Source organism: Anolis carolinensis, chromosome 2 (assembly GCF_035594765.1).
Source record: "Anolis carolinensis isolate JA03-04 chromosome 2, rAnoCar3.1.pri, whole genome shotgun sequence".
NCBI classification, from domain to species: domain Eukaryota; kingdom Metazoa; phylum Chordata; class Lepidosauria; order Squamata; family Dactyloidae; genus Anolis; species Anolis carolinensis.
In genome coordinates this window covers 13,442,038-13,466,607 of record NC_085842.1, presented here as the reverse complement: position 1 = coordinate 13,466,607, position 24,570 = coordinate 13,442,038, and the positions used below count along the sequence as shown (strand labels likewise).

Below are 24,570 nucleotides of genomic sequence, written 5' to 3'. Positions count from 1 at the left end.
AGTCATTAATGAAGATCGTGAGCAGAACGGGGGCTGATGGCGCTCCACTCATCACTTCTTTCCAGCATGAAGAGGAAGCATTGGAGAGAATCATCAGTTGGGTTTGTTCACCTGGTCAATTAGGAGCCCCCAGTGGCACAGCGTGTTAAACTGCTGAACTTGCTGACCGAAAGGTTGGCAGTTCAAAACAGGGGAGCAGAGTAAGCTCCCACTGTCAGCCCCAGCTTCTGCCAACCTAGCAGCTCAAAAACATGCAAATGTAAGTAGATCAATAGGTATGGCTCCAGCGGGAAAGTAATGGTGCTCCATGCAGTCATGCCAGTGGCCACATGACTTTGGAGGTGTCTACGGACAATGCCGGCTGTTCGGCTTAGAAATGGAGATGAGCACCAACCCCCAGAGTGTGAGTAGATCAATAGGTACTGCTCTGGTGGGAAGGTAACGGCGCTCCATGCAGTCATGCCAGTGGCCACATGACTTTGGGGGTGTCTACGGACAATGCCGGCTGTTCGGCTTAGAAATGGAGATGAGCACCAACCCCCAGAGTGTGAGTAGATCAATAGGTACTGCTCTGGTGGGAAGGTAACGGCGCTCCATGCAGTCATGCCAGTGGCCACATGACTTTGGAGGTGTCTACGGACAATGCCGGCTGTTCGGCTTAGAAATGGAGATGAGCACCAACCCCCAGAGTGTGAGTAGATCAATAGGTACTGCTCTGGTGGGAAGGTAACGGCGCTCCATGCAGTCATGCCAGTGGCCACATGACTTTGGAGGTGTCTACGGACAATGCCGGCTCATTCCATTTCCGAGCACAGATGGGAAATATGTGGCCTGCAGGCCAGATGTAAGGCAAGGGCTGAACTACTTTTTCTGTCAAATTTGTTGTATAACATGACGTTTTGGTGCTTAATTTGTAAAATCAGAACCTAATTTGATGTTTAATAGGCTTTTCCTTAATCCCTCCTTATTATCCAAGATATTCGCTTATCCAAGCTTCTGCCGGCCTGTTTAGCTTGGATAAGTGAGACTCTACTGTATTTCCAAACTTGCAATCCACTAGCAGAAATATGAGCCAAAACAGCGGCTCCCTGATACACTACATTTATTACAACATGCTACATTAAATGCTAATTATAAGGTGGCCAATTGCTATATTAACACTTGCCTCCAACAGACAAAGAGTTCTTTCTTTTTCCCACCCTGGACATCATTCCACAGATATATAAACCCCACTTGCCTAGTTTCCAACAGACCTCACAACCTCTGAGGGTGCCTGCCATAGATGCGGGCGAAACGTCAGGAGAGAATGCTTCTGGGACATTGGCCACACAGCCTGGACAACTCACAGCAGCTCAATTCTCCCTCCCTCCTCCTCTCCCTTTCTCTCCACCCTTTTCTCCACCCTCTTCTTCTTCTTCCCACCCACTTTCCCACGCTTCCCTTTCCGGAAACGGGAAAGCAAGCCAGCCACTTTGTATTTATCTCCTTTCCACGGTCGGGATATTGCACGAATAAGGTAAGGTAATTATTCTAGAATCCTAGATTAATACTAATGCTAATAATAATAATAATACTAATAATCCAACCCCCCTGACATGCAGGGAAAGCGTGATCGATCAATCAATCAATCAATCAATCACTGGGCTGTTGTGCCCTTTCCGGGCTGGCATGGCCATATCCCAGGAGCATTCTCTCCTAACGTTTCTCCCACATCTATGGCAGGTATCCTCAGAGGTTGTGTAAAAAGCAGCCAGGCTTTTAAGCTGCAAGGCTATTCGGTGCAATTCAAGCTGGCCAAACAAAGGAAGTAGCCAGGCTTCAAAACAGCTCTTTGATTGAGGTTTCTACTCCAGCTCGCCAAGCAAGGGATCCCCTAGGTATAACACAGCCAGGCACTGAAGCTGCAAGGCTATTCAGTGCAATTCAAGCTGGCCAAACAAGGATTCTCCTACAAAGGAAGTAGCCTCTTTGATTGAGGTTGCTACTCCAGCTCGCCAAGCAAGGATTCCCCTTGGTATAACACAGCCAGGCACTGAAGCTGCAAGGCTATTCAGTGCAATTCAAGCTGGCCAAACAAAGGAAGTAGCCAGACTTCAAAGCAGCTCTTTGATTGAGGTTGCTACTCCAGCTCGCCAAGCAAGGAATCCCCTAGGTATAACACAGCCAGGCACTGAAGCTGCAAGGCTATTCAGTGCAATTCAAGCTGGCCAAACAAAGGAAGCAGCCAGGCTTCAAAGCAGCTCTTTGATTGAGGTTGCTACTCCAGCTCGCCAAGCAAGGATTCCCCTAGCTATAACACAGCCAGGCACTGAAGCTGCAAGGCTATTCAGTGCAATTCAAGCTGGCCAAACAAAGGAAGCAGCCAGACTTCAAAACAGCTCTTTGATTGAGGTTGCTACTCCAGCTCGCCAAGCAAGGATTCCCCTTGGTATAACACAGCCAGGCACTGAAGCTGCAAGGCTATTCAGTGCAATTCAAGCTGGCCAAACAAAGGAAGTAGCCAGACTTCAAAGCAGCTCTTTGATTGAGGTTGCTACTCCAGCTCGCCAAGCAAGGATTCCCCTTGGTATAACACAGCCAGGCACTGAAGCTGCAAGGCTATTCAGTGCAATTCAAGCTGGCCAAACAAAGGAAGTAGCCAGACTTCAAAACAGCTCTTTGATTGAGGTTGCTACTCCCAGCTCGCCAAGCAAGGATTCCCCTTGGTATAACACAGCCAGGCACTGAAGCTGCAAGGCTATTCAGTGCAATTCAAGCTGGCCAAACAAAGGAAGTAGCCAGACTTCAAAACAGCTCTTTGATTGAGGTTGCTACTCCCAGCTCGCCAAGCAAGGATTCCCCTTGGTATAACACAGCCAGGCACTGAAGCTGCAAGGCTATTCAGTGCAATTCAAGCTGGCCAAACAAGGATTCTCCTACAAAGGAAGTAGCCTCTTTGATTGAGGTTGCTACTCCAGCTCGCCAAGCAAGGATTCCCCTAGCTATAACACAGCCAGGCACTGAAGCTGCAAGGCTATTCAGTGCAATTCAAGCTGGCCAAACAAAGGAAGTAGCCAGACTTCAAAACAGCTCTTTGATTGAGGTTGCTACTCCAGCTCGCCAAGCAAGGATTCCCCTTGGTATAACACAGCCAGGCACTGAAGCTGCAAGGCTATTCAGTGCAATTCAAGCTGGCCAAACAAAGGAAGTAGCCAGACTTCAAAACAGCTCTTTGATTGAGGTTGCTACCCCAGCTCGCCAAGCAAGGATTCCCCTTGGTATAACACAGCCAGGCACTGAAGCTGCAAGGCTATTCAGTGCAATTCAAGCTGGCCAAACAAAGGAAGTAGCCAGACTTCAAAACAGCTCTTTGATTGAGGTTGCTACTCCCAGCTCGCCAAGCAAGGATTCCCCTTGGTATAACACAGCCAGGCACTGAAGCTGCAAGGCTATTCAGTGCAATTCAAGCTGGCCAAACAAAGGAAGTAGCCAGACTTCAAAACAGCTCTTTGATTGAGGTTGCTACTCCCAGCTCGCCAAGCAAGGATTCCCCTTGGTATAACACAGCCAGGCACTGAAGCTGCAAGGCTATTCAGTGCAATTCAAGCTGGCCAAACAAAGGAAGTAGCCAGACTTCAAAACAGCTCTTTGATTGAGGTTGCTACTCCAGCTCGCCAAGCAAGGATTCCCCTTGGTATAACACAGCCAGGCACTGAAGCTGCAAGGCTATTCAGTGCAATTCAAGCTGGCCAAACAAAGGAAGTAGCCAGACTTCAAAACAGCTCTTTGATTGAGGTTGCTACCCCAGCTCGCCAAGCAAGGATTCCCCTTGGTATAACACAGCCAGGCACTGAAGCTGCAAGGCTATTCAGTGCAATTCAAGCTGGCCAAACAAAGGAAGTAGCCAGACTTCAAAACAGCTCTTTGATTGAGGTTGCTACTCCCAGCTCGCCAAGCAAGGATTCCCCTTGGTATAACACAGCCAGGCACTGAAGCTGCAAGGCTATTCAGTGCAATTCAAGCTGGCCAAACAAAGGAAGTAGCCAGACTTCAAAACAGCTCTTTGATTGAGGTTGCTACTCCAGCTCGCCAAGCAAGGATTCCCCTTGGTATAACACAGCCAGGCACTGAAGCTGCAAGGCTATTCAGTGCAATTCAAGCTGGCCAAACAAAGGAAGTAGCCAGACTTCAAAACAGCTCTTTGATTGAGGTTGCTACTCCAGCTCGCCAAGCAAGGATTCCCCTTGGTATAACACAGCCAGGCACTGAAGCTGCAAGGCTATTCAGTGCAATTCAAGCTGGCCAAACAAAGGAAGTAGCCAGACTTCAAAACAGCTCTTTGATTGAGGTTGCTACCCCAGCTCGCCAAGCAAGGATTCCCCTTGGTATAACACAGCCAGGCACTGAAGCTGCAAGGCTATTCAGTGCAATTCAAGCTGGCCAAACAAAGGAAGTAGCCAGACTTCAAAACAGCTCTTTGATTGAGGTTGCTACCCCAGCTCGCCAAGCAAGGATTCCCCTTGGTATAACACAGCCAGGCACTGAAGCTGCAAGGCTATTCAGTGCAATTCAAGCTGGCCAAACAAAGGAAGTAGCCAGACTTCAAAACAGCTCTTTGATTGAGGTTGCTACTCCAGCTCGCCAAGCAAGGATTCCCCTTGGTATAACACAGCCAGGCACTGAAGCTGCAAGGCTATTCAGTGCAATTCAAGCTGGCCAAACAAAGGAAGTAGCCAGACTTCAAAACAGCTCTTTGATTGAGGTTGCTACCCCAGCTCGCCAAGCAAGGATTCCCCTTGGTATAACACAGCCAGGCACTGAAGCTGCAAGGCTATTCAGTGCAATTCAAGCTGGCCAAACAAAGGAAGTAGCCAGACTTCAAAACAGCTCTTTGATTGAGGTTGCTACTCCCAGCTCGCCAAGCAAGGATTCCCCTTGGTATAACACAGCCAGGCACTGAAGCTGCAAGGCTATTCAGTGCAATTCAAGCTGGCCAAACAAAGGAAGTAGCCAGACTTCAAAACAGCTCTTTGATTGAGGTTGCTACTCCAGCTCGCCAAGCAAGGATTCCCCTTGGTATAACACAGCCAGGCACTGAAGCTGCAAGGCTATTCAGTGCAATTCAAGCTGGCCAAACAAAGGAAGTAGCCAGACTTCAAAACAGCTCTTTGATTGAGGTTGCTACTCCAGCTCGCCAAGCAAGGATTCCCCTTGGTATAACACAGCCAGGCACTGAAGCTGCAAGGCTATTCAGTGCAATTCAAGCTGGCCAAACAAAGGAAGTAGCCAGACTTCAAAACAGCTCTTTGATTGAGGTTGCTACTCCCAGCTCGCCAAGCAAGGATTCCCCTTGGTATAACACAGCCAGGCACTGAAGCTGCAAGGCTATTCAGTGCAATTCAAGCTGGCCAAACAAAGGAAGTAGCCAGACTTCAAAACAGCTCTTTGATTGAGGTTGCTACCCCAGCTCGCCAAGCAAGGATTCCCCTTGGTATAACACAGCCAGGCACTGAAGCTGCAAGGCTATTCAGTGCAATTCAAGCTGGCCAAACAAAGGAAGTAGCCAGACTTCAAAACAGCTCTTTGATTGAGGTTGCTACTCCAGCTCGCCAAGCAAGGATTCCCCTTGGTATAACACAGCCAGGCACTGAAGCTGCAAGGCTATTCAGTGCAATTCAAGCTGGCCAAACAAAGGAAGTAGCCAGACTTCAAAACAGCTCTTTGATTGAGGTTGCTACTCCCAGCTCGCCAAGCAAGGATTCCCCTTGGTATAACACAGCCAGGCACTGAAGCTGCAAGGCTATTCAGTGCAATTCAAGCTGGCCAAACAAAGGAAGTAGCCAGACTTCAAAACAGCTCTTTGATTGAGGTTGCTACCCCAGCTCGCCAAGCAAGGATTCCCCTTGGTATAACACAGCCAGGCACTGAAGCTGCAAGGCTATTCAGTGCAATTCAAGCTGGCCAAACAAAGGAAGTAGCCAGACTTCAAAACAGCTCTTTGATTGAGGTTGCTACCCCAGCTCGCCAAGCAAGGATTCCCCTTGGTATAACACAGCCAGGCACTGAAGCTGCAAGGCTATTCAGTGCAATTCAAGCTGGCCAAACAAAGGAAGTAGCCAGACTTCAAAACAGCTCTTTGATTGAGGTTGCTACTCCCAGCTCGCCAAGCAAGGATTCCCCTTGGTATAACACAGCCAGGCACTGAAGCTGCAAGGCTATTCAGTGCAATTCAAGCTGGCCAAACAAAGGAAGTAGCCAGACTTCAAAACAGCTCTTTGATTGAGGTTGCTACTCCCAGCTCGCCAAGCAAGGATTCCCCTTGGTATAACACAGCCAGGCACTGAAGCTGCAAGGCTATTCAGTGCAATTCAAGCTGGCCAAACAAAGGAAGTAGCCAGACTTCAAAACAGCTCTTTGATTGAGGTTGCTACTCCCAGCTCGCCAAGCAAGGATTCCCCTTGGTATAACACAGCCAGGCACTGAAGCTGCAAGGCTATTCAGTGCAATTCAAGCTGGCCAAACAAAGGAAGTAGCCAGACTTCAAAACAGCTCTTTGATTGAGGTTGCTACTCCAGCTCGCCAAGCAAGGATTCCCCTTGGTATAACACAGCCAGGCACTGAAGCTGCAAGGCTATTCAGTGCAATTCAAGCTGGCCAAACAAAGGAAGTAGCCAGACTTCAAAACAGCTCTTTGATTGAGGTTGCTACCCCAGCTCGCCAAGCAAGGATTCCCCTTGGTATAACACAGCCAGGCACTGAAGCTGCAAGGCTATTCAGTGCAATTCAAGCTGGCCAAACAAAGGAAGTAGCCAGACTTCAAAACAGCTCTTTGATTGAGGTTGCTACTCCCAGCTCGCCAAGCAAGGATTCCCCTTGGTATAACACAGCCAGGCACTGAAGCTGCAAGGCTATTCAGTGCAATTCAAGCTGGCCAAACAAAGGAAGTAGCCAGACTTCAAAACAGCTCTTTGATTGAGGTTGCTACTCCCAGCTCGCCAAGCAAGGATTCCCCTTGGTATAACACAGCCAGGCACTGAAGCTGCAAGGCTATTCAGTGCAATTCAAGCTGGCCAAACAAAGGAAGTAGCCAGACTTCAAAACAGCTCTTTGATTGAGGTTGCTACTCCCAGCTCGCCAAGCAAGGATTCCCCTTGGTATAACACAGCCAGGCACTGAAGCTGCAAGGCTATTCAGTGCAATTCAAGCTGGCCAAACAAAGGAAGTAGCCAGACTTCAAAACAGCTCTTTGATTGAGGTTGCTACTCCCAGCTCGCCAAGCAAGGATTCCCCTTGGTATAACACAGCCAGGCACTGAAGCTGCAAGGCTATTCAGTGCAATTCAAGCTGGCCAAACAAAGGAAGTAGCCAGACTTCAAAACAGCTCTTTGATTGAGGTTGCTACTCCCAGCTCGCCAAGCAAGGATTCCCCTTGGTATAACACAGCCAGGCACTGAAGCTGCAAGGCTATTCAGTGCAATTCAAGCTGGCCAAACAAAGGAAGTAGCCAGACTTCAAAACAGCTCTTTGATTGAGGTTGCTACTCCCAGCTCGCCAAGCAAGGATTCCCCTTGGTATAACACAGCCAGGCACTGAAGCTGCAAGGCTATTCAGTGCAATTCAAGCTGGCCAAACAAAGGAAGTAGCCAGACTTCAAAACAGCTCTTTGATTGAGGTTGCTACTCCCAGCTCGCCAAGCAAGGATTCCCCTTGGTATAACACAGCCAGGCACTGAAGCTGCAAGGCTATTCAGTGCAATTCAAGCTGGCCAAACAAAGGAAGTAGCCAGACTTCAAAACAGCTCTTTGATTGAGGTTGCTACTCCAGCTCGCCAAGCAAGGATTCCCCTTGGTATAACACAGCCAGGCACTGAAGCTGCAAGGCTATTCAGTGCAATTCAAGCTGGCCAAACAAAGGAAGTAGCCAGACTTCAAAACAGCTCTTTGATTGAGGTTGCTACTCCAGCTCGCCAAGCAAGGATTCCCCTTGGTATAACACAGCCAGGCACTGAAGCTGCAAGGCTATTCAGTGCAATTCAAGCTGGCCAAACAAAGGAAGTAGCCAGACTTCAAAACAGCTCTTTGATTGAGGTTGCTACCCCAGCTCGCCAAGCAAGGATTCCCCTTGGTATAACACAGCCAGGCACTGAAGCTGCAAGGCTATTCAGTGCAATTCAAGCTGGCCAAACAAAGGAAGTAGCCAGACTTCAAAACAGCTCTTTGATTGAGGTTGCTACTCCCAGCTCGCCAAGCAAGGATTCCCCTTGGTATAACACAGCCAGGCACTGAAGCTGCAAGGCTATTCAGTGCAATTCAAGCTGGCCAAACAAAGGAAGTAGCCAGACTTCAAAACAGCTCTTTGATTGAGGTTGCTACTCCAGCTCGCCAAGCAAGGATTCCCCTTGGTATAACACAGCCAGGCACTGAAGCTGCAAGGCTATTCAGTGCAATTCAAGCTGGCCAAACAAAGGAAGTAGCCAGACTTCAAAACAGCTCTTTGATTGAGGTTGCTACTCCCAGCTCGCCAAGCAAGGATTCCCCTTGGTATAACACAGCCAGGCACTGAAGCTGCAAGGCTATTCAGTGCAATTCAAGCTGGCCAAACAAAGGAAGTAGCCAGACTTCAAAACAGCTCTTTGATTGAGGTTGCTACTCCAGCTCGCCAAGCAAGGATTCCCCTTGGTATAACACAGCCAGGCACTGAAGCTGCAAGGCTATTCAGTGCAATTCAAGCTGGCCAAACAAAGGAAGTAGCCAGACTTCAAAACAGCTCTTTGATTGAGGTTGCTACTCCAGCTCGCCAAGCAAGGATTCCCCTTGGTATAACACAGCCAGGCACTGAAGCTGCAAGGCTATTCAGTGCAATTCAAGCTGGCCAAACAAAGGAAGTAGCCAGACTTCAAAACAGCTCTTTGATTGAGGTTGCTACTCCCAGCTCGCCAAGCAAGGATTCCCCTTGGTATAACACAGCCAGGCACTGAAGCTGCAAGGCTATTCAGTGCAATTCAAGCTGGCCAAACAAAGGAAGTAGCCAGACTTCAAAACAGCTCTTTGATTGAGGTTGCTACTCCCAGCTCGCCAAGCAAGGATTCCCCTTGGTATAACACAGCCAGGCACTGAAGCTGCAAGGCTATTCAGTGCAATTCAAGCTGGCCAAACAAAGGAAGTAGCCAGACTTCAAAACAGCTCTTTGATTGAGGTTGCTACTCCCAGCTCGCCAAGCAAGGATTCCCCTTGGTATAACACAGCCAGGCACTGAAGCTGCAAGGCTATTCAGTGCAATTCAAGCTGGCCAAACAAAGGAAGTAGCCAGACTTCAAAACAGCTCTTTGATTGAGGTTGCTACTCCAGCTCGCCAAGCAAGGATTCCCCTTGGTATAACACAGCCAGGCACTGAAGCTGCAAGGCTATTCAGTGCAATTCAAGCTGGCCAAACAAAGGAAGTAGCCAGACTTCAAAACAGCTCTTTGATTGAGGTTGCTACTCCCAGCTCGCCAAGCAAGGATTCCCCTTGGTATAACACAGCCAGGCACTGAAGCTGCAAGGCTATTCAGTGCAATTCAAGCTGGCCAAACAAAGGAAGTAGCCAGACTTCAAAACAGCTCTTTGATTGAGGTTGCTACTCCCAGCTCGCCAAGCAAGGATTCCCCTTGGTATAACACAGCCAGGCACTGAAGCTGCAAGGCTATTCAGTGCAATTCAAGCTGGCCAAACAAAGGAAGTAGCCAGACTTCAAAACAGCTCTTTGATTGAGGTTGCTACTCCAGCTCGCCAAGCAAGGCTTCCCCTTGGTATAACACAGCCAGGCACTGAAGCTGCAAGGCTATTCAGTGCAATTCAAGCTGGCCAAACAAAGGAAGTAGCCAGACTTCAAAACAGCTCTTTGATTGAGGTTGCTACTCCAGCTCGCCAAGCAAGGATTCCCCTTGGTATAACACAGCCAGGCACTGAAGCTGCAAGGCTATTCAGTGCAATTCAAGCTGGCCAAACAAAGGAAGTAGCCAGACTTCAAAACAGCTCTTTGATTGAGGTTGCTACTCCAGCTCGCCAAGCAAGGATTCCCCTAGCTATAACACAGCCAGGCACTGAAGCTGCAAGGCTATTCAGTGCAATTCAAGCTGGCCAAACAAAGGAAGTAGCCAGACTTCAAAACAGCTCTTTGATTGAGGTTGCTACTCCCAGCTCGCCAAGCAAGGATTCCCCTTGGTATAACACAGCCAGGCACTGAAGCTGCAAGGCTATTCAGTGCAATTCAAGCTGGCCAAACAAGGATTCTCCTACAAAGGAAGTAGCCTCTTTGATTGAGGTTGCTACTCCAGCTCGCCAAGCAAGGATTCCCCTAGCTATAACACAGCCAGGCACTGAAGCTGCAAGGCTATTCAGTGCAATTCAAGCTGGCCAAACAAAGGAAGTAGCCAGACTTCAAAACAGCTCTTTGATTGAGGTTGCTACTCCAGCTCGCCAAGCAAGGATTCCCCTTGGTATAACACAGCCAGGCACTGAAGCTGCAAGGCTATTCAGTGCAATTCAAGCTGGCCAAACAAAGGAAGTAGCCAGACTTCAAAACAGCTCTTTGATTGAGGTTGCTACCCCAGCTCGCCAAGCAAGGATTCCCCTTGGTATAACACAGCCAGGCACTGAAGCTGCAAGGCTATTCAGTGCAATTCAAGCTGGCCAAACAAGGATTCTCCTACAAAGGAAGTAGCCTCTTTGATTGAGGTTGCTACTCCAGCTCGCCAAGCAAGGATTCCCCTAGCTATAACACAGCCAGGCACTGAAGCTGCAAGGCTATTCAGTGCAATTCAAGCTGGCCAAACAAAGGAAGTAGCCAGACTTCAAAACAGCTCTTTGATTGAGGTTGCTACTCCAGCTCGCCAAGCAAGGATTCCCCTTGGTATAACACAGCCAGGCACTGAAGCTGCAAGGCTATTCAGTGCAATTCAAGCTGGCCAAACAAAGGAAGTAGCCAGACTTCAAAACAGCTCTTTGATTGAGGTTGCTACTCCAGCTCGCCAAGCAAGGATTCCCCTTGGTATAACACAGCCAGGCACTGAAGCTGCAAGGCTATTCAGTGCAATTCAAGCTGGCCAAACAAAGGAAGTAGCCAGACTTCAAAACAGCTCTTTGATTGAGGTTGCTACCCCAGCTCGCCAAGCAAGGATTCCCCTTGGTATAACACAGCCAGGCACTGAAGCTGCAAGGCTATTCAGTGCAATTCAAGCTGGCCAAACAAAGGAAGTAGCCAGACTTCAAAACAGCTCTTTGATTGAGGTTGCTACTCCAGCTCGCCAAGCAAGGATTCCCCTTGGTATAACACAGCCAGGCACTGAAGCTGCAAGGCTATTCAGTGCAATTCAAGCTGGCCAAACAAAGGAAGTAGCCAGACTTCAAAACAGCTCTTTGATTGAGGTTGCTACTCCAGCTCGCCAAGCAAGGATTCCCCTTGGTATAACACAGCCAGGCACTGAAGCTGCAAGGCTATTCAGTGCAATTCAAGCTGGCCAAACAAAGGAAGTAGCCAGACTTCAAAACAGCTCTTTGATTGAGGTTGCTACTCCAGCTCGCCAAGCAAGGATTCCCCTTGGTATAACACAGCCAGGCACTGAAGCTGCAAGGCTATTCAGTGCAATTCAAGCTGGCCAAACAAAGGAAGTAGCCAGACTTCAAAACAGCTCTTTGATTGAGGTTGCTACTCCAGCTCGCCAAGCAAGGATTCCCCTTGGTATAACACAGCCAGGCACTGAAGCTGCAAGGCTATTCAGTGCAATTCAAGCTGGCCAAACAAAGGAAGTAGCCAGACTTCAAAACAGCTCTTTGATTGAGGTTGCTACCCCAGCTCGCCAAGCAAGGATTCCCCTTGGTATAACACAGCCAGGCACTGAAGCTGCAAGGCTATTCAGTGCAATTCAAGCTGGCCAAACAAAGGAAGTAGCCAGACTTCAAAACAGCTCTTTGATTGAGGTTGCTACTCCAGCTCGCCAAGCAAGGATTCCCCTTGGTATAACACAGCCAGGCACTGAAGCTGCAAGGCTATTCAGTGCAATTCAAGCTGGCCAAACAAAGGAAGTAGCCAGACTTCAAAACAGCTCTTTGATTGAGGTTGCTACTCCAGCTCGCCAAGCAAGGATTCCCCTTGGTATAACACAGCCAGGCACTGAAGCTGCAAGGCTATTCAGTGCAATTCAAGCTGGCCAAACAAAGGAAGTAGCCAGACTTCAAAACAGCTCTTTGATTGAGGTTGCTACCCCAGCTCGCCAAGCAAGGATTCCCCTTGGTATAACACAGCCAGGCACTGAAGCTGCAAGGCTATTCAGTGCAATTCAAGCTGGCCAAACAAAGGAAGTAGCCAGACTTCAAAACAGCTCTTTGATTGAGGTTGCTACCCCAGCTCGCCAAGCAAGGATTCCCCTTGGTATAACACAGCCAGGCACTGAAGCTGCAAGGCTATTCAGTGCAATTCAAGCTGGCCAAACAAAGGAAGTAGCCAGACTTCAAAACAGCTCTTTGATTGAGGTTGCTACCCCAGCTCGCCAAGCAAGGATTCCCCTTGGTATAACACAGCCAGGCACTGAAGCTGCAAGGCTATTCAGTGCAATTCAAGCTGGCCAAACAAAGGAAGTAGCCAGACTTCAAAACAGCTCTTTGATTGAGGTTGCTACCCCAGCTCGCCAAGCAAGGATTCCCCTTGGTATAACACAGCCAGGCACTGAAGCTGCAAGGCTATTCAGTGCAATTCAAGCTGGCCAAACAAAGGAAGTAGCCAGACTTCAAAACAGCTCTTTGATTGAGGTTGCTACCCCAGCTCGCCAAGCAAGGATTCCCCTTGGTATAACACAGCCAGGCACTGAAGCTGCAAGGCTATTCAGTGCAATTCAAGCTGGCCAAACAAAGGAAGTAGCCAGACTTCAAAACAGCTCTTTGATTGAGGTTGCTACTCCAGCTCGCCAAGCAAGGATTCCCCTTGGTATAACACAGCCAGGCACTGAAGCTGCAAGGCTATTCAGTGCAATTCAAGCTGGCCAAACAAAGGAAGTAGCCAGACTTCAAAACAGCTCTTTGATTGAGGTTGCTACTCCAGCTCGCCAAGCAAGGATTCCCCTTGGTATAACACAGCCAGGCACTGAAGCTGCAAGGCTATTCAGTGCAATTCAAGCTGGCCAAACAAAGGAAGTAGCCAGACTTCAAAACAGCTCTTTGATTGAGGTTGCTACTCCAGCTCGCCAAGCAAGGATTCCCCTTGGTATAACACAGCCAGGCACTGAAGCTGCAAGGCTATTCAGTGCAATTCAAGCTGGCCAAACAAAGGAAGTAGCCAGACTTCAAAACAGCTCTTTGATTGAGGTTGCTACTCCCAGCTCGCCAAGCAAGGATTCCCCTAGGTATAACACAGCCAGGCACTGAAGCTGCAAGGCTATTCAGTGCAATTCAAGCTGGCCAAACAAGGATTCTCCTACAAAGGAAGTAGCCTCTTTGATTGAGGTTGCTACTCCAGCTCGCCAAGCAAGGATTCCCCTTGGTATAACACAGCCAGGCACTGAAGCTGCAAGGCTATTCAGTGCAATTCAAGCTGGCCAAACAAAGGAAGTAGCCAGACTTCAAAACAGCTCTTTGATTGAGGTTGCTACTCCAGCTCGCCAAGCAAGGATTCCCCTAGCTATAACACAGCCAGGCACTGAAGCTGCAAGGCTATTCAGTGCAATTCAAGCTGGCCAAACAAAGGAAGTAGCCAGACTTCAAAACAGCTCTTTGATTGAGGTTGCTACTCCCAGCTCGCCAAGCAAGGATTCCCCTTGGTATAACACAGCCAGGCACTGAAGCTGCAAGGCTATTCAGTGCAATTCAAGCTGGCCAAACAAGGATTCTCCTACAAAGGAAGTAGCCTCTTTGATTGAGGTTGCTACTCCAGCTCGCCAAGCAAGGATTCCCCTAGCTATAACACAGCCAGGCACTGAAGCTGCAAGGCTATTCAGTGCAATTCAAGCTGGCCAAACAAAGGAAGTAGCCAGACTTCAAAACAGCTCTTTGATTGAGGTTGCTACTCCAACTCGCCAAGCAAGGATTCCCCTTGGTATAACACAGCCAGGCACTGAAGCTGCAAGGCTATTCAGTGCAATTCAAGCTGGCCAAACAAGGATTCTCCTACAAAGGAAGTAGCCTCTTTGATTGAGGTTGCTACTCCAGCTCGCCAAGCAAGGATTCCCCTAGCTATAACACAGCCAGGCACTGAAGCTGCAAGGCTATTCAGTGCAATTCAACCAGACCAACAAAGGATTAACCTTGGTAGAAGGCGGCCAGGCTTTGAAGCAGTGAAACTACTCTGTACTATTGAAGCTGGCCAACCCAAGATTCCCCTAAGGCAATGATGGGCAACCTTTTGCACTTGGTGTGTCAAAATTCACCAGAAAACCTAGCATGACTTGGGTGGTGGGTCACCATAATTTCACAATATGTATAGTTTAAATAACAAACGTATATAATTGTAACATATAACTGTATTTAACAAATCAAAAACTATTTACTACCATTATTTCCATGTACAACAATCTATGATACCTCTTGCAGTTTCCACGCTGATTTCTCTCTATTGTAGTTTCAATGTAGTCATGAATAATGAATAATATAATAATAATATACAGTAGAGTCTCACTTATCCAACACTAACTTATCCAACGTTCTGGATTATCCAACGCATTTTTGTAGTCAATGTTTTCAATGCATTGTGATATTTTGGTGCTAAATTCGTAAATACAGTAATTACCACATAGCATTAATGTGTAATGAAGTACTTTTTCTGTTAAATTTGTTGTCTAACATGATGTTTTGGTGCTTCATTTGTAAAATCATAACCTATTTTGATGTTTAATAGGCTTTTTCTTAATCTCTCCTTATTATCCAAGATATTTGCTTATCCAACATTCTGCTGGCCCGTTTAGCTTGGATAAGTGAGACCCTACTGTATATAATTGTAATATATAATCAAAAACTATTTACTACCATTATTTCCATGTACAACAATCTATGGAACCTCTTGCAGTTTTCACGCTGATTTCTCTCTATTGTAGTTTCAATGTAGTCATGAATAATGGATAATATAATAATAATATAATAGTAATAATATAATAATATACTACAATAATAATAGAATAATAACAGAATGATATATATGTGTGTGTGTGTGTGTGTGTGTGTGTGTGTGTGTGTGTGTGTGTATAAATGCAATGTGCATAATTCCCATGGAGTAAACAACAAAACCACTGGACCAAATCACACCAAATTTGGCCACAAAAGACATCAGTCATCCAATCAATCTGCATCCGGCAGCGTGTCAGCAAAAATGGCTAGGCATGTCAGTGCTGACACGCGTGTCATAGGTTAGCCATCACTGCCCTAGGTAGCAAGCAGCCAGGCTTTGAAGTAGTGAGGCTATTCAGTGCAATTCTAGCAGCCCAAAGAACCATTCCCCTAGAACGCAAGTACCCAGCCTTCCAAGCAGCAAGCCTATTCCATTTTATTCCAGCTCACCAAACAAGGATTCCCATAAGAGGAAAACAGCCAGGCTTTGAGGCTGCAAGGCTATTCACTGCTATTCCACCTGGCCAACAAAGGATTCCCATAAGCCACAGCAACACGTGGCCGGGCACATCTAGTTATATATAAAGATGTTATTTCTGTATTGTCGTTATGTTATTTGTGTGTTATTTCTTCCCTTTCTTTCAGCCCCTGGTCTTCTTGGTGGAGAGGAATTACATCTCGGAGAGGAATTTCATCCCTCCAGAGAGAAGGAGGAGGCGGATTCTTGGATCCAGACCAGAGAACTTCGACAAAGAAGTCGAGATGGAGGGCGATGGGGACTCTCTGGGTAAGGCCTCCCTTTTGCCATCTTTTCTTCTCCTTCTCTTGTGGTGGAATGTTATTTCCTGCCATTCGAATCCGTGGCTCTGTTGTGTCTCATTCTCCAGAGCAGCAGGAAACAAGCTTCCTTTCTCCCCAAACGTGACCTCCTTTCCTATAGGGAAGCAGCGCTCTCGTGTCTCCTTCTCCCAGCCTTCAAAAACATGCCAATGTGAGTAGATCAATAGGTACTGTTCTGGCAGGAAGGTAACGGTGCTCCATGCAGTCATGCCAGTGGCCACATGACCTTGGAGGTGTCTATGGACAACGCTGGCTCTTCGGCTTAGAAATGGAGATGAGCACCAACCCCCAGAGTCGGACACGACTGGATTTAACATCAGGGGAAAACCTTTACCTTCACCTTTACAGTCCAGAAGCTTAATGAGGAATCCAAGGTTGGGTTGTTGTGAGTTTTCTCGTTTTATTGACCTCTTTCCTGTTGAAAACGAGCAGATCGCCTGAGTCTTTCACAGACTTCCCTATCTTTCTTGTAAAGCTGCCTTCCATTCAAGGTTAAGTTCTCGCTAACACCTAAATCAACAGTATCTGCGTTGGTTGTTGTGTGTTTTCCGGGCTGTCTGGCCATGTTCCAGAAGCATTCTCTCCTGACGTTTCGCCCACATCTATGGCAGACATCCTCAGAGGTTGTGAGGTCTGCTGGAAACTAGGCAAGTGGGGTTTATATATCTGCGGAATGATGTCCAGGTTGGGAGAAAGTGTGAATGTTGCAATTTATCACCTTGATTACCATTCAGTGGCCTTGCAGCTTCAAAGCCTGGCTGCTTCCTGCTGGTGGGAATCCTTTGTTGGGAAGTTTCTTGTCTGGAATTTCTTTGTTTTCAGAGTGTTGTTCTTTATTTACTGATTTAAAAAAAAAATACTAGCAGCCAGATTGTGTTCATTTTCATGGTTTCCTCCTTTCCGTTGAAATTGTCCACATGCTTCTTGTGGGTTTCTGTCTGTTCTGTTTGAGGCAAGTGTGTTAATGTAGCAATTGGCCACCTTGATTAGCATTGACTAACCCCGACTGGGACCGCCTTCCACCTGGAAACCGATGTCCTCACTGCGGGAGAATATGCGGGTCAAGAATCGGTCTCTTCAGCCACCTAAGAACCCACCCCCAAGACACCAGGGATGGAAGACAATCGTCCTCGAGCTACGAGGGATCGCCTAAGTAATTAGCATTGAATGGCTTCACAGATTCAAGGACTGGCTGCTTCCTGCCTGGGGGAATCCTTTGTTAGGAGGTGTTAGCTGGACCTGGTTATTTTCTGTCTGGAATTCTCTTGTTTTCTGAGTGGTCCAGCATTTCTGTGTTCTCAAATAATATTCTGAGCCCAAGTTGATTTATCAAGTGCTCTGCTCTGGCTGACTTCTCTGGTTGAATCAGTCTGTATTGCCTTTCATGTTCCTTGATTCATGCCTGGGCAATGCTGCTACATTTGGTGGTCCCAATGTAGACTTATCCACAGCTGCATGGTCTACGGCAGACTCTTACAGAGGGGAGAGGATCCTCAATATTTGCTGAACATAGCATTTGTTGCATTTTCTGAGTGGGTCTAAAGATAGTTTGCAGGTTGTGTTTCTTCGTCAGCTTCCCTCTGCGGTCAGTGCTTCTCTTGATGTTTGGCAAGAACAGGAGTCTACAGTATGCTGTGCAACTTCTGGAACATGGCCATACAGCCTGGAAAACTCACAGCAACCCAGTGATTCTGGCCATGAAAGCCTTCGACATTATATTGAACCCAAAGTTCTTTGCAAAGGTTGAGCATCAGTTTCATACAGGACAGAGGCACACCAAGATGCTACAGTGCTCTTATTGCAATGCTATTACGACAACATACCGTGGAATCCCGGGCTATTTGGAAAGCCCAGCCTTCTGCCGTAGTGTCTTTCCACACTGCAAGTCCTAGGATTCCCTTGGGTTGCTGTGAGTTTTCCGGGCTGTCTAGCCATGTTCCAGAAGCATTCTCTCCTGACATTTCTCCCACATCTGTGGCAGGCATCCTCGGAGGTTGTGAGGTCTGCTGGAAACTAGGCAAGTCGCCCTTTTGTTGGGAGGTGTCAGGGCCAGCAGTCACCTCCCAACAAAGAATTCCACCCAGGCAGGAAGCAGCCAGGCTTTTGAAGCTGCAAGGCCATTCCTTGCTAATCGGGGTGGCCAACTGGATGCAACTGAAACAGTTGTAGAAGTTTGAGAGCCCCTTCACCCCATCCCATGGTAACACTGTAATAATAATAATAATAATAATAATAATAATAATAATAATAATAGACTCAGAGCAGGTTACAGTATATATATAAACAGACACAGGCAAACATTCAATGCCTTGTTACAATACATACACAGACAAAGGCAAAGGCTTCTCCTTTCATTTCCGGTTCCGGAGGCGGTGCTCATCTCTGGCTCCAGGGGAAGTGCTCTTCTCCATTTCCAAGCCAAGGAGCCTGCGTTGTCCGTAGACACCTCCTGGTCGTGTGGCTGGCATGATTGCTTAGAGCGCCTTATGCCTTTCCTGCCAAAGCAGTACCTATTTATCTACTCACATTTGCATGTTTTCGAACTGCTAGTTTGACAGGAGCTAGGACTAACAGTGGGAGCTCACCCCGTCCCACGGATTCGAACTGTCAACCTTCAGGAACACAAGTGTTTAGCCCATTGACTGCTTTCCCTGCATGGCAGAAGGGAGTTGGACTGGATGGCTCCCGTGGTTGCCCCTGTTGTTGTTGTTGTTGTTGTTGTTGTTACTACTATTTCGAAGGCTGGGTGGCCATTTGTTGCGGGTGCTTTGACTGTGCTTTTCCTGCATGGCAGAAGGGAGTTGGACTGGATGGCCCCTGGAATTGCTGTTGTTGTTGTTGTTGTTATTGACACAATGACAGAGTATGACATAGCGAACAAGATATATATGCTGGATGATGATGATGATGATGATGATGATGATGATGATTATTATTATTATTATTATTATTATTATTATTATTATTATTATTATTATTAGATACACAACAAGATGAGTCCACAGCAAACAAGATCACTCTGCTGGCTGTTGTATTGGATCACATGTCGGATATTTCCTAAGTGCCTAGGGTGGCCTTTTGCAGCTGACAGGTGGTAATTTTGTCAGTGCCAATTGTTTTCAAGTGCTGGCCAAGTTCTTTAGGCAATGTACCCAGTCTGCCGATCACCACTGGGACCGCCTTGACTGGCTTGTGGCAGAGTCTTTGTCAGTTTTCCCATTATTATTATTATTATTATTATTATTATTATTTTATTGTATGACACAGCAAACAAGATAGACATGTTGGATTTCATATCACAAAATCATAAGTCGAACACTTCCCAAGTGTTTAGGACTGTGTGTTGTATTTTTGGATTATTATTACTACTACTACTACTACTACTACTACGGCTGGGTGGTCATCTGTTGGGGGATGCTTTGATTGAGCTTGTCCTGCATGGCATAATAAAGGGGGTTGGACTGAATGGCCCTGGGGGGTCTTCCACTGAAATGCTGTTAGGTTTATGTTGGTTAAAATTGTTCTTCATTTGAATTATTGTATTGTTCTTTCTTTTCTTTTTCTTTTTGCACTGTGTGAATTAATTCACACAAACATTCTCCACCCATTTACCACTGGTCTGGCCCATGCCTAGTATATATACATCTAATATAATATAATATAATATAATATAATATAATATAATATAATATAATATATGTTGCTGTGAATTTTTCCAGTTGTATAGCCACGTTCCAGAAGCATTCTCTCCTGACGTTTCACCCCACATCTATGGCAGGCATCCTGTGAGTGAAACACCATAGATGCAGGTGAAACATCAGGAGAAAATGCTTCTGGAACATGGCCATACAGTCCAGAAAACTCGCAGCAACCCAGTGATTCCAGCCATAAAAGCATTCCACGACATGTATAATATAATCTATATATAAAAAAACGTAATGTATGTTTTTCCCATGGAGTAAACAACAAAACCACTGAACCAAATCACACCAAATTTGGCCACAAGAGACATAGTCTAAAAGCCTTCCACGACATGTATAATATAATCTATCTATCTATATAAAAGGGTAATGAAATTTCGTCCTAGGACAAAACAACAAAACAACACATCCCAGAAACACTAAATTTGGCAGCTCATCCATGCCTCTACATTCATACAACAAAAAGAAAAGAAAAATTAAGTCCTAATTAGAGGGAGAGGAATAATTGTTTTATCCAATTGCTGCCAGTTAGAAGGCTAAGCTCCTCCCACTTGGTCTCCTAGCAACCCACTCAGCCCAGGGCACAGGCAGAGTTAGGCCTCACTTAGGCCTCTTCCACACTGCCTATAAAATACAAATTATCTGATTTTAACTGGATTATATGGCAGTGCAGATTCAAGGCCCTTCCACACAGCTATATAACCCATTTATAATCTTATATTATCTGCTTTGCACTGGATTATCTTGAGTCCACACTGCCATATAATCCACTTCAGTGTGCATCTTATACAGCTGTGTAGAAGTGGCCTCATATAATCCAGTTCTAAGCAGAGAATGTAAGATACTTTATTTCCCATACGACTATACTTTGCCACAGCAATGCGTGGCCGGGCACAGCTAGTCTATATATATAAAAGAGTGATGGCATCAGGGCAGCGGACAAAACAACAAAACTACAGGCCCCCCAACCTCGAAATTTGACAACACAACCCATCATCCACGCCTCTAGGTTGATACAACAAAAAGAAAAGAAAAATAAAGTCCTAATTAGAGGGAGAGCAATAATTGTTTTTATCCAATTGCTGCCAGTTTAGAGGGCTAATCTCTGCCCACTTGGTTGCCTAGCAACCAAGGGACAGCCAGGTTTCAGTTAGGGGACAGGCAGATTTAGGCCTCACTTAGGCTTCTTCCACAGATTATCTAATTTGCACTGGATTATATGGCAGTGTAGACTCAAGGCCCTTCCACACAGCTATATAACCCATTTATAATCTTATATTATCTGCTTTGCACTGGATTATCTTGACTCCACACTGCCATATAATCCACTTCAGTGTGCATTTTATACAGCTGTGAAGAAGGGGCCTCATATAATCCAGTTCTAAGCAGATAATATAAGATTAGAAATATACAGTAGACTCTCACTTATCCAACATAAACAGGCCGGCAGGATAAGTAAATATATTGGATAATAAGAAGGGATTCAGGAAAAGCTGATTAAACATCAAATTAGGTAATCGTTATACAAATTAAGCATCAAAACATCATATTATACAACAAATTTGACAGAAAAGGTAGTTCCATGCGCAGTAATGCTATGTAGTAATTACAGTAGAGTCTCACTTATCCAACACTCGCTTATCCAACGTTCTGGATTATCCAACGCATTTTTGTAGTCAATGTTTTCAATATATCATGATATATTGCTAAATTCGTAAATACAGTAATTATAGCATTACTGCGTATTGAACTACTTTTTCTGCCAAATTTGTTGTCTAACATGATGTTTTGGTGTTTCATTTGTAAAATCATAACCTAATTTGATATTTAATAGGCTTTTCCTTAATGCCTCCTTATTATCCAACATATTCGGTTATCCAACATTTTGCCAGCCCACTTATGTTGGATAAGTGAGACTCTACTGTACTGTATTTACAAATTTACCAGTAAAATATCACAATGAATTTGAAACACTGACTACAAAAACATTGATTATGAAAAGGCAGACTGCGTTGGATAATCCAGAACATTGTATAAGCGAATGTTGGATAAGTGAGATTCTACTTTGATATGAAATAATTTCTAGGATAGAATAATGCAGAAGAATATAATCTCTAAAACCAGGACAGTAATAAAGAAATAAAGAAATAAAGAAAGTAAATAAAGCAAGGAAATTGGAAATTCCACAAAGGAAACAATCAGGGCCAGCTAACACCTCCCAAGAAAGGATTCTTCCAGAAAGGAAGCTGAGAAGGCAGTGAAGCACTATGTATTACCAAAGTCATTATTATTACTATCATTACTATCCTTACTATTCTTATTATTATTATTATTATTATTATTGTGTTGCGGTCAACCGTGAAAATGAATACAATCTGGCTCCAAGTATTCAAAAACACTAAAATCAGAATATATAAAAATTAATGTGGTATAATAAAACAGAACAATACAATCTCTAAAATCAGAACACTAAATAAAGAACAACACTCTGAAAATAGGGGAATTCCACACAGAAAACAATCAGGGCCAGCTAACACCTCCCAACAAAGGATTCCCATCATCAAAGTCTGGCCAATCCTCTGTTTTCTCAGGGCCACAGACAGTAGAAGCATATAAAATATCGCAAACAACACCACTCTGAAAACAAGGTAATTCCAGACAGGAAACAATCAGGGCCAGCTAACACCTCCCAACAAACAAATCACTCAGGGAGGAAACAGCTAGGCTTTAAATCTGCAAGGCCATTACATCCTAATCATTTTTCCTAATTGCAGCATTCATACTTGCCTCCAACAGACGAAAAAAAACAACAATCAGAAATATTGTATATTCACAACCTTTAGGAAATAATGTCCCCTGATGGCACAGAATGTTAAAGCGCTGAGCTGCTGAACTTCTGGACCGAAAGGCCGCAGGTTTGAATTGGGGGAACTGACAGAGCCCCTACTGTTAGCCCCAGCTTCTGCCAACCCAGAAGTTCAAAAACATGTAAATGTGAGTGCATCAATAGGTACTGCTTCGGTGGGAAAGTAACGCTGCTCCATGCAGTCATCCCACATGACCTTGGAGGAGTCTACAGACAACGCCGGCTCTTCGGCTTAGAAATGGAGATGAGCACCAACCCCCAGAATCAGACATGACTGGACTTAACGTCAGGGGAAAACGTTTACCCTTTACCTTAACTACCACCAATTCCTCAATACTTTATTTCCCATACTTTGCCACAGCAACGCATGGCCCGGCACAGCTAGTACTATATATAAATGTAGTGTACGTTTTTCCCATGGAGTAAACAACAAAACCACTGAACCAAATCACACCAAAATTGGCCACAAGAGACATAGTCATCCAATCTATGTCTTTCAATAAAAAAACCCGTAGAAAAAAAAAAACTCCAAATTACAGAGGACAAGGAAGACCCGTTCTCCCCCTGGCTGCCAGTCAGAAGGGTAGCCCCCTCTTTACCCCCCCCCCTTATTTTATTTGAACTGGATTATATGGTAGTGTAGACGCAAGGAGCTTCCACACAGCTATATAACCTAGAACGCCAATGTATATTCACAAGCTTTAGGAAATAACATATACTAATTACCACCAATTCCTCAATACTTTATTTCCCATACCACCACACTTCCCCACAGCAACGTGTGGCCGGGCACAGCTAGTAACATATAAAGATTTCTTGGGGCTCCACGAGAAACTTTTGCTTCATAAAGGTCTCCGCAAAGCCAAAATTCCCATTTGCGATGGCATCTCTGCAGACACTTTCCCCCTCTTTGTTTGTCGGGCACAAAAGTCTGGCCTCCTTCCACCCGCACCCCATCCTGGAATGTCAGCTCCCCTTTGTGTTCTTGCAGCCAGGCGTCAGATTCATTTTTCCGCTCCCTGCGCTTCGCCTCGGGCTCCCCCACATCAACATAATCCCCTTTTTGTTTGGCTTTGCTCCTCGAAACTAGTCCCAGTCCCCATTGTTATGGGATTAATACTGTGTCGATTTGTTCTATTTTCTGTACACTGTGTTGAGGCAGTCTCTATAAACTTTCTGCTAGGAATTTGTTTCCTGCCTGGGAGATAGTTTAACTCAAAATTGAATTTAGAGTAAACGTTGCACAACTCAGCTGTTTTGGACTCATTCAAATTGCAATGGTCAGTGTATTATGTTAATGTGGGATTTGTGTATTGGTAGTGTTTAAATGCAATTTGTGTCTTGCATGTATTGCATACTGATTGCATTATCCAGAGTGTACTATAGTCTGTAAAGAGTTAATTGCTGAGAAGTTGTGTTGAACTTGATGTGTGGCTGGAACTGGGGAGTGTCCAGACACAAGTGTGTATGCATTACTGATTGCATCAGTTCAGTTCAGTTCAGTTCTGAGTGAGTGTCAAGTCCTGCGTCTATTGTCTGCAAGTCTGTTTGTCTTGATTATTACTGAAGTCAGTAAAATTTTGTATATAGTTTTACCATCGTCTCCACTGACTCCATCCAACTACTGCTGCACTGCGTAAATTACTCTGACTTATTAGAGATGTGCATTCGTATAGAATTGCTGTTCGTTTTGTGCAATTTCATTCGTGTCGTCTCATTTTCGTATTCGTGTCTGACTAACAAAAATGGGCCCCTATATGACGCAAATTTTTGTTTGGCTTACAATAAAAACAATTTTTTTGGACCATTGGCTACGATAGGAGGGCTTCCAAGGCTCTCTCCCAGACCCAGACTCAACTTAGGGTGCCAGAATAACTGCTGTTCTTAATATTAATATAAATAGGATCATCAAGACCCACTGATCCACATCAGATATACAGTAGAGTCTCACTTATCCAACACTCGCTTATCCAACGTTCTGGATTATCCAACACATTTTTGTAGTCAATGTTCTCAATACATTGTGATATTTTGCTGCTAAATTCGTAGATACAGTAATTACTACATAGCATTGCTGCGTATTGAACTACTTTTTCTGTCCAATTTGTTGTATAAC

At 45.5% G+C, this 24,570-nt stretch overlaps 1 protein-coding gene across 2 annotated transcripts in view; it reads left to right on the top strand.

The window, feature by feature from the left end:
- The first annotated feature begins 865 nt into the window (after window positions 1-865).
- The window catches only part of LOC100568206 (oocyte zinc finger protein XlCOF6-like), a 37,897-nt gene continuing 14,192 nt past the window's right edge, over window positions 866-24,570 (top strand). For both annotated transcript variants that reach the window (XM_062969476.1, XM_062969475.1), the window contains exons 1-2: window positions 866-1,516; window positions 15,693-15,834. In XM_062969476.1, the coding sequence (XP_062825546.1) occupies window positions 1,283-1,516; window positions 15,693-15,834 (376 nt within the window). In that variant the 5' untranslated portion in view covers window positions 866-1,282. The remainder of the gene's footprint in view (window positions 1,517-15,692; window positions 15,835-24,570) is intronic.